This window comes from Phocoena phocoena, chromosome 8 (genome assembly GCF_963924675.1).
Source record: "Phocoena phocoena chromosome 8, mPhoPho1.1, whole genome shotgun sequence".
Classification (NCBI taxonomy): domain Eukaryota; kingdom Metazoa; phylum Chordata; class Mammalia; order Artiodactyla; family Phocoenidae; genus Phocoena; species Phocoena phocoena.
The window spans coordinates 100,731,945-100,742,432 of record NC_089226.1 but is presented as its reverse complement, the minus strand read 5'-3'; the positions used below and the strand labels follow the sequence as shown (position 1 = coordinate 100,742,432).

Here is a 10,488-nt window from a genome sequence, read left to right as displayed (position 1 = left end):
AACATAGGAGCACCTCAATACATAAGGCAACTGCTAACAGCTGTAAAAGAGGAAATCGACAGTAACACAATAATAGTGGGGGACTTTAACACCTCACTTACACCAATGGACAGATCATCCAAAATGAAAATAAATAAGGAAACAAGAGCTTTAAATGACACAATAGACCAGATAGATTTAATTGATATTTATAGGACATTCCATCCAAAAACAGCAGATTACACTTTCTCCTCAAGTGCACATGGAACATTCTCCAGGACAGATCACATCTTGGGTTGCAAAGCAAGCCTCAGTAAGTTTAAGAAAATTGAAATCATATCAAGCATCTTTTCTGACCACAACACTATGAGATTAGAAATCAATTACAGGGAAAAAAAACGTAAAAAACACAAATACATCGAGGCTAAACAATACGTTACTGAATAACCAAGAGATCACTGAAGAAATCAAAGAGGAAATCAAAAAATACCTAGAGACAAATTACAATGAAAATACGACGATCCAAAACCTAGGGATGCAGCAAAAGCAGTTCTAAGAGGGAAGTTTATAGCAATACAAGCCTACCTCAAGAAACAAGAAAAATCTCAAATAAACAATCTAACCTTACACCTAAAGGAACTAGAGAAAGAAGAACAAACAACCCAAAGTTAATAGAAGGAAAGAAATCATAAAGATCAGAGCAGAAATAAACGAAATAGAAATAAAGAAAACAATAGCAAAGATAAATAAAACTAAAAACTGGTTCTTTGAGAAGATGAAAAAAATTGATAAACCATTACCAGACTCATCAAGAAAAAGGAGGAGAGGAATCAAATCAGTAAAATTAGAAATGAAAAAGGAGAAGCTACAACAGACACCGCAGAAATGCAAAGCATCCTAAGAGACTACTACAAGCAACTCTATGCCAATAAAATGGACAACCTGGGCTTCCCTGGTGGCGCAGTGGTTGAGAGTCTGTCTGCCAATGCAGGGGACATGGGTTCGTGCCCTGGTCCAGGAAGATCCTACATGCTGTGGAGCGGCTGGGCCCGTGAGCCGTGGCTGCTGAGCCTGCACATCCGGAGCCTGTGCTCCGCAACGGGAGAGGCCACAACAGTGAGAGGGCCGTGTACCGCAAAAAAAAAAAAAGGACAACCTGGAAGAAATGGAAAAATTCTTAAAAAGGTATAACCTTCCAAGACTGAGCCAGGAAGAAATAGAAAATATGAACAGACCAATCACAAGTAATGATATTGAAACTGTGATTAAAAATCTTCCCACAGGGCTTCCCTGGTGGCGCAGTGGTTGAGAGTCCGCCTGCCGATGCAGGGGACACGGGTTCGTGCCCCGGTCCGGGAAGATCCCACATGCCGCAGAGGGGCTGGGCCCGTGAGCCATGGCCGCTGAGCCTGCGCGTCCGGAGCCTGTGCTCCCCAGCGGGAGAGGCCACAACAGTGAGAGGCCCGCGTACCGCAAAAAAAACAAAAAACAACAACAAAAAATCTTCCCACAAACAAAAGTCCAGGACTGGATGGCCTCACAGGTGAATACCATCAAACATTTAGAGAAGAGCTAACACCTATCCTTCTCAAACTCTTACAAAAAATTGCAGAGGAAGGAACACTCCCAAACTCATTCTGTGAGGCCACCATCACCCTGATACCAAAACCAGACAAAGATACTACAAAAAAAGAAAATTAAAGACCAATATCACTGATGAATATAGATGCAAAAATCCTCAACAAAATACTAGCAAGCAGAATCCAACAACACATTAAAAGGATCATACACCATGATCAAGTGGGATTTATCCCAGGGATGCAAAGATTCTTCAATATACGCAAATCAATCAGTGTGATACACCATATTAAAAAATTGAAGAAGAAAAACCATATGATCATCTCAATAGATGCAGAAAAAGCTTTTGACAAAATTCAACACCCATTTATGATAAAAACTCTCCAGAAAGTGGGCATAGAGGGAACCTACCTCAACATAATGAAGGCCATATATGACAAACCCACAGCAAACATCATTCTCAATGGTGAAAAACTGAAAGCATTTCCTCTAAGATCAGGAACAAGACAAGGATGTCCACTCTCACCACTATTATTCAACATAGTTTTGGAAGCCCTAGCCATGGCAATCAGAGAAGAAAAAGAAATAAAAGGAATACAAATTGGAAAAGAAGAAGTAAAACTGTCACTGTTTGCAAATGACATGATGCTATACATAGATAATCCTAAAGATGCCACCAGAGAGCTACTAGAGCTAATCAATGAATTTGGTAAAGTTGCAGGATACAAAATCAATGCACAGAAATCTCTTGCATTCCTATAATAATGATGAAAAATCTGAAAGAGAAATTAAGGAAACACTCCCATTTACCATTGCAACAAAAAGAATAAAATACCTAGGAATAAACTTACCTAGGGAGACAAAAGACCTGTATGCAGAAAACTATAAGACACTGATGAAAGAAATTAAAGATGATACAAACGGATGGAGAGATATACCACGTTCTTGGATTGGAAGAATCAATATCGTGAAAATGCCTATGCTACCCAAAGCAATCTACAGATTCAGTGCAATCCCTATCAAATTATCAATGGCATGTTTTACAGAACTAGAACCAAAAAATCTTAAAATTTGTATCGAGACACAAAAGACCCCGAATAGCCAGAGCAGTCTTGAGGGAAAAAAATGGAGCTGGAGGAATCAGACTCCCTGACTTCAGACTATACTACAAAGCTACAGTAATCAAGACAATATGGTACTGGCACAAAAACAGAAATATAGATCAGTGGAACAGGATAGAAAGCCCACACACCTATGGTCAACTAATCTATGACAAAAGAGACAAGGATATACAATGGAGAAAAGACAGTCTCTTCAATAAATGGCGCTGGGAAAACTGGACAGCTACATGTAAAAGAATGAAATTAGAACACTCCCAAACACCATACACCAAAATAAACTCAAAATGGATTAGAGACCTAAATGTAAGAAGGGACACTATAAAACTCTTAGAGGAAAACATAGGAAGAACACTCTTTGACATAAATCACAGCAAGATCTTCTTTGATCCACCTCCTAGAGTAACGGAAATAAAAACAAAAATAAACAAATGGGACCTAATGAAACTTAAAAGCTTTTACAAAGCAAAGGAAACTACAAAGAGGACAAAAAGACAGCCCTCAGAATGGGAGAAAATACTTGCAAATGAATCAATGGACAAAGGATTAATCTCCAAATTATATAAACAGCTCACTATTAAAGAAAACAAACAACCCAATCCAAAAATGGACAGAAGACCTAAATAGACATTTCTCCAAAGAAGACATACAGATGGCCAAGAAGCACATGAAAAGCTGCTCAACATCACTAATTATTAGAGAAATGCAAATCAAAACTACAATGAGGTATCACCTCACACCAGTTAGAATGGGCATCATCAGAAAATGTACAAACAACAAATGCTGGAGAGGGTGTGGAGAAAAGGGAACCCTCTTGCACTGTTGGTGGGAATGTAAATTGATACAGCCACTATGGAGAACAGTATGGAGGTTCCTTAAAAAACTAAAAATAGAATTACCATATGACCCAGCAATCCCACTACTGGCCATATACCCAGAGAAAACCACAATTCAAAAAGACACATGCACCCCAATGTTCACTGCAGCACTATTTACAATGGCTAGGTTATGGAAGCAACCTAAATGTGCATCGACAGATGAATGGATAAAGAAGTTGTGGTACATATATACAATGGAATATTACTCAGCCATAAAATGAAACGAAATTGGGTCATTTGTAGAGACATGGATGGATCTAGAGACTGTCATAAAGAGTGAAGTAAGTCAGAAAGAGAAAAACAAATATTGTATATTAACGCATATATGTGGAACCTAGAAAAATGGTACAGATGAACCAGTTTGCAGGGCAGAAATTGAGACACAGATGTAGAGAACAAACGTATGGACACCAAGGGGGGAAAGTGGTGGTGGGGTGATGAATTGGGAGATTGGGATTGACATGTATACACTGATGTGTATGGATAACTAATAAGAACATGCTGTATAAAAAAATAAAATAAAATTCAAAAATTCAAAAAAAAAAAAACAAAAAGAAAAAGATGAATTATCTAATTACCATTACTTTTTGTAAGGAGATTAGGTAAATAAAATGGGCAGAGGGGGGCTTCCCTGGTGGCGCAGTGGCTGAGAGTCTGCCTGCCGATGCAGGGGACACGGGTTCGTGCCCTGGTCCGGGAAGATCCCACATGCTGCGGAGCGGCTAGGCCCGTGAGCCATGGCCGCTGAGCCTGCGCGTCCGGAGCCTGTGCTCCGCAACGGGAGAGGCCACAGCAGTGAGAGGCTCGCGTACCGCAAAAAAAAAAAAAAAAAATGGGCAGAGTTATATAGGGAAATTTTCAGCAGTAAAAAAAATGAATCAACTATGTATTAACATATATACACATTTACATATGTTCATACATACATATGTATTAACATAAATAACTCTTAAGACAATGTTGATCAATAAAATCAAGACCTTCAGAATGATACCATATGACGCCAATTTCCTGAAAAAAATTGAAACACGTAAGTCAACACTATATGTGTTCATTAATAAAGACTGTGCAAGTATAAATACACACATGGGTCTGAAAAACACTATCCTGAGTTTTATTTTTACCTCTAAGAAGAAAGGGAAATAGGATTTCAAATAAATCTATAGTATTTTAGGTGTTCAACTGAATCATAAATGCATGAACGTCTATTGTATCATTATCTATGCTTTTTTGTGTGCTTAAAAATATTATAGGGACTTCCTTTGCGGCGCAGTGGTTACGAATCCGCCTGCTAATGCAGGGGACACGGGTTTGTTCCCACATGCCGCAGAGCAACTAAGCCCGTGTGCCATAACTACTGAGCCCGCGTGCTGCAACTACTGAAGCCCACGCACCCAGAGCCCGTGCTCCACAAGAGAAGCCACCACAACAAAGAGTAGCCCCCCCACTCGCCACAACTAGAGAAAGCCCACGTGCAGCAACAAAGACCCAACGCAGCCAAAAATAAATAAATAAATTAATTAAAATATTATAAAAATTATTGAAAAATCTAAAATTAGTTATAGCGTCTTTGGGGGCTAATCCTCTAGAACCACAACAGTCTTTTTGGTGTGAAATCTTGATCCGATTATCCTGGTTTTGTAAACTGTCACTTTAAAGAGAAAGCTCGTTACCCTGTAAGAGAAACGAAGGCAGAAAGTCTTTAGTTCAGAGTAAATATTGGGGTTTTAGCTTCCTATATGAGGCGCCGTTTGGGGGCGCCAGAGGACAGCACAAGCCAGCCGATCCCAGGTTCTCCCAGGGGAACAGAACGCCGGGTTCACCTGTTCCACACTGGTTAATAATCAAACATCTGGTGGGTTCTTACCTCTTGAAGTGTCTTGTGATGACGGTAGCACGTGCTGTCTTTAACGCCCTGGACTTGATATAGTAAGTGTTTGCGGAGCCCCTGAAATGCAGCTTATTTTTGACCTGAGTACTTAGAACTTTGCAAGCTGAGTCAGGTGGCAATGGTTCTTCCATTGCATGGGGTTATGGAAAATTAATTTGGCTGAAACTCTGTACTTTCTGACACCCCCAGGATCCTCTTGAGCAGGAAATAAGGCTGCTTGATGAACGTGCTTTTTTCACCTCTTGAGGAATTGCCATATATTAAAAATAATTTAAAAGAAAAAATGGATGATCGAGGTTGTTACCCAATATTACAAAGAAAATTGCATGTAGATAGGTTGATGCCTGGTGAAAATGGAGTGTGAACGGCTTTCCTTACCTAATCGGAGGGTCTTCTGAGAGGTCCTGTTAAAATCATCCAGCCAAGTTAGCAGGAATTCTTCCCATTTTATAGCAAAGGAAGAGAAAAGATCACCAAGAAGTCCCCTCCCCTGGGTCCCCCAGACCAGTGCTGTCCATTAGAACGTTCGTGATGGTGGAAATGTTCACATTTATGATGTACAACGAAGTAGCCACTAGCCATGTGTGGCCGCAGCGTGCTGAACTATGGCTAGAATGAAGAATAAAATTTTACATTTTGTTTAATTTTAGTTCTTTTCAATTTAAGTGACCACATGTGGCTGGTGGCTACTGAATTGGACAGTGCAAGTCTAGATATTTTTAAATGTTTATTTTTGTGTTGTACCACTAATATATGCACTAAAGAAAATGAGAAGCATGTTAAATTCAAATTTGGGTGTATATACTTCTAAAGTTTTCCCTACTGATGTCAAATGTACTTATAGATACACACGTTTTTCTTTTCAAAAGTGGGATCATACTTAACGTATTGCTTTTAATGTTTTAAAACAGTAATATACAGGGAACATCTCCCCATACCAGAACTTTATATAATTTTTAATACTTGGAGTATCCTGTGTTGAGTGATAATAATGGACCGTTGTTATTCTAAGCACATTGCCCGCATTATCTCATGTGATCCTCACAACCCCGTGAGGTAGATATCGTTCCAGTTTACAGATGAATTCTCTGAAATACATAAAGATTAACGTGTGCTTTGCAAAACTCAAGCAGAGGCAGTGGGAGAGTCAGGATTTCAAGGCTCCCAACCAGGTGGGCCGACTTCAGAGCCTGCTGTTGAATCTCTCTGCTTTAAATAAAGATTTTTATTTTTTATTTAATTAATTTATTTATTTATTATGTATAGGATGGATAAACAACAAGGTCCTACTGTATAGCACAGAGAACTATATTCAGTATCCTCGGATAAACCATAATAGAAAAGAATATAAAAAAGAATGTGTGCGTGTGTATATATATATATATATATATATATATATATATATATATATCTGAATCACTTTGCTGTACAGCAGAAATTAACATAACATTGTAAATCAACTATAGTTCAGTTTTAAAAAGAAAACCCATTTCAGCTCCTTACACTAGTAAGATGGTAAAGGTAATTAGTTAACTTCCTGCTGGGCCAGTCTCTTAACTAGTTTGCTAATTTACCAATAGGATTTCTCCTCTACAGGAGTATCTAGAGGACTCCCTTAAGCTTCTCCCCAGAGGGTTATAAAAACGCAACCATTTAGAAAATAGAGATGCAGTGTCCTGATCCTCTATAAATCCTTAAACTACAGAAGAAGCTGCGACTGATTCACACACGTAACTCAGGGGAGCCCCATCTTGGGGATGGGGAAACATGAGTTCACCATAGGTGGCCTTTGTTTGTTTGTTTTTATCGTAGAGACTTCTCTTAAGTCAGCTGTTAAAGACCAAGGTCTCTTTGCAAACCAGGCCACTCAGACGCCCTCAGCTCCGCCCTCCCTCCCCCCGCCCCCGCCTCCGCGCAGGCCTCTGCAGGGCGTCCACCTCCTCCAGGGTTTCAGTTGGAGGCATCAGCCCTCATGTCCTTCAGCCAACCCTTCTGTAACTGATGTCCCTGTGGACGAGAGGGAGCGAAGCTTCAGGTTCATGTCAAAAATATTTTAACCCTTGCTCCACCCAGAAGCCGCCTGCGTAGGGTTGATGGACTATAAGGGCCTCGGTCCTAATTAGGGTCAAGCGGAAGTTACTAATGAGCGTCGTGCCCAGGACTTCTAGGCTCAGCTGAAGCAAAATCGAGAGCATGCCGTCACACGCCCCGTGCGCGGGAGCCCATTGGAAAGGAGGAAACGTGAGCCCCCATCAGACACGGGCCTTTAGATGCAGTGACGCTGATTGCCGAGGAACTCCATGCTCTCTGCTTTGCGCAGAATCTGATGAATACTCAGATTGTTCAGTGCGCAAAACATACACACCCAAGTTCTGGAATTGGAGAGCGGTGATGGTTGCACAGCACTGTGGATATACTTAACGCCACTGAATTGTGCATGAAGTGGTTCAAATGGTAAATTTGACACTGTGTGTGTTTAATCACAATTAAAAACAAAACCCAGAAGCTCAGTTGCTTGCTTCTAGAAGCTGAGCCATCCATTTTATTTTTCATTTAGGATGTTGACTTTTTTAAATCTTTTTTTATTTATTTATTCATTTATTTATTTTTGGCTGCATTGGGTCTTCGTTGCTGTGCACAGGCTTTCTCTAGTTGTGGCGAGCGGGGGCTACTCTTCGTTGTGGTGCACGGGCTTCTCATTGCAGTGGCTTCTCTTGTTGTGGAGCACGGGTTCTAGACGCACGGGCTTCAGTAGTTGTGGCACGTGGGCTCAGTAGTTGTGGCTCACGGGCTCTAGAGCACAGGCTCAGTAGTTGTGGCGCATGGGCTTAGTTGCTCCGTGGCATGTGGGATCTTCCCGGACCAGGGTTCGAACCCGTGTCCCCTGCATTGGCAGGTGGATTCTCAACCACTGCACCACCAGGGAAGCCCGACTTTCTTTTATCTTGAACTATAATTGACACATAACATTAGTTTCAGGTGTACATTGCAAAATGATCACCACATCCATTCTTTCTTTTTTTTTTTTCTCTCCTTTAATTTCCACAGCATGTTCATTCACATTTGACTGACTGATGGTACATAATTTTCTTTCACAATAGGCCAGTACATCTGTGTTATCCTGATTATACAAAAACAGATACAAAATGGTGTTGAGACTTACTCGCCTGAAATGACAAGACTAAGTGTATATGCATATAGTTTTTTAAATCTGTTTATTTCCATTCCATCCCTTTGGCTGAATATTATGAGTACAATATTTGCCCTTCTTCTCGTATTCCCCTCTCTTGTGGCAGGCATCACTGTCCAGTAACCCAAGCCAAATCTCCTTTGTCATCCCCCCCACCAACAGTCATCAAATGCTAACAAGACAGCTTCCTGAATCTCTCTGGAATCAATCTCTTCCCCATTAGGGCTCCCTTTTGCAAGTCCATTTCTTCATCATAAGTCTGATATGTGAGCTCGTAATTGCTCGGCCGCAGTTTTCTCTTCTTCAGTCAGTGGTAAGAGCTTCAGGTCTGTTTGCTTTTGTAGTTCTTGTATCAAGGTCATAGTCTTATTGAAAGTAGCACAAATGCGGCTCTCGGTCTCTTTGTGCTCCACAGCAGTTGGTTTAAAGCGTGCATGCAGAGTTTGACATCGAGACTTTCCTGCTGACAATTCCTTTAAGAGTGTAACTGGATTTTTCTTGCCTGCTGAATCAGGATAATGAGGCTTGATTTCATATTCCAACCTGTACTGAATGTAATCCAGATCAGAGTCAGCTTTCTGGAACATCAGTTCCAGCTTATCGACCTCTGCCTCCATATTGAATAGTTGACATTCCTCCTCCATTCCTTTTTTGAATTTTAATTTTTTTAATGAAATAGAGCTGATTTACAATGTTGCATTAGTTTTAGATGTACCTACAGTGATTCAATTATACATATATATGTATCTGTTCTTTTTCAGATTCTTTTCCCTTATAGGTTATTACAAAATACTGAACATAGTTCCCTGTGCTATACAGTAGGTCCTTGTTGGTTATCTATTTTATATATAGTAGTGTGTATATGTTAATCCCAAATTCCTAATTAATCCCTTCCCCCCTTTTCCCTTTGGTAACCATAAGTTCGTTTTCTATGTCTGTAGGCCTATTTCTCTTTTGTAAATAAGTTCATTTGTATCATTTTTGTTAAGATACCACATATAAGCGATTACATATGATATTTGTCTTTCGCTGTCTGGCTTACTTTGTATGATAATCTCTAGGTCCATCCATGTTGCCGCAAATGGCATTATTGCGTTCTTCTTTATGGCTGAGTAGTATTCCATTGTCTATATGGACCACATCTTCTTTATCCATTCCTCTGTCGATGGACATTTAGGTTGCTTCCATGTCTTGGCTACTAAGATCCTTTTTTTGGCGGGTGGCGGGGGCGGGCTGTGCAGCTTGTGGGGTCTCAGTGCCCCCAGCAGTGGAAGCGTGGCGTCTTAACCACTGGACCACCAGGAAAGTCCCCTAAGATCCATTCTTTCTTTTTTTTTAATTAATTATTTTATTTTATTTTATTTTTGGCTGCACTGGGTCTTCGTTGTGGTGCGCGCGCTTCTTATTGCGCTGGCTTCTCTTGTTGCGGAGCACGGGCTCTAGGCATGCAGGCTTCAGTAGTTGTGGCTCACAGGCTCTAGAGCGCAGGCTCAGTAGTTGTGGTTCACGGGCTTAGCTGCTCCGTGGCATGTGGGATCTTCCCGGACCAGGGCTTGAACCCGTGTCCCTTGCATTGGCAGGTGGATTCTTAACCACTGTGCCACCAGGGAAGTCCTAAGGTCCATTCTTGAGTCTCTCCTTTACTTACCCCACATGACCAATCTATCAGGAAAACTTGTCACCTCTACCTCCCGGAGATTTCCGGCATCTGTCCTCTCCATCTCCGTACCACATCCTGGTCCAAGCTACCATTCATACCTTTGATTACAGCAGCAGTAACCTCCTAACCTGTAACTCATCTCCCTAATCGACTCTTGCCCTTCTGCAACCCGTTTCCCTCTCAGCAGCAAGATC

At 40.9% G+C, this 10,488-nt stretch overlaps 1 protein-coding gene across 1 annotated transcript; it reads right to left on the bottom strand.

Annotated features, from left to right (window-relative positions):
• Nucleotides 1-8,885: 8,885 nt before the first annotated feature.
• Nucleotides 8,886-9,251, bottom strand: SKA2 (spindle and kinetochore associated complex subunit 2). The gene has a single exon (XM_065883193.1). It carries the CDS (start codon nt 9,249-9,251, stop codon nt 8,886-8,888), a length of 366 nt encoding a protein of 121 aa, XP_065739265.1.
• Nucleotides 9,252-10,488: the final 1,237 nt, after the last annotated feature.

Excerpts from the sequence above, each read along its gene's own strand:
- SKA2 (XM_065883193.1), bottom strand. The coding sequence starts at position 9,251 with ATGGAGGCAGAGGTCGATAAGCTGGAACTGATGTTCCAGAAAGCTGAC.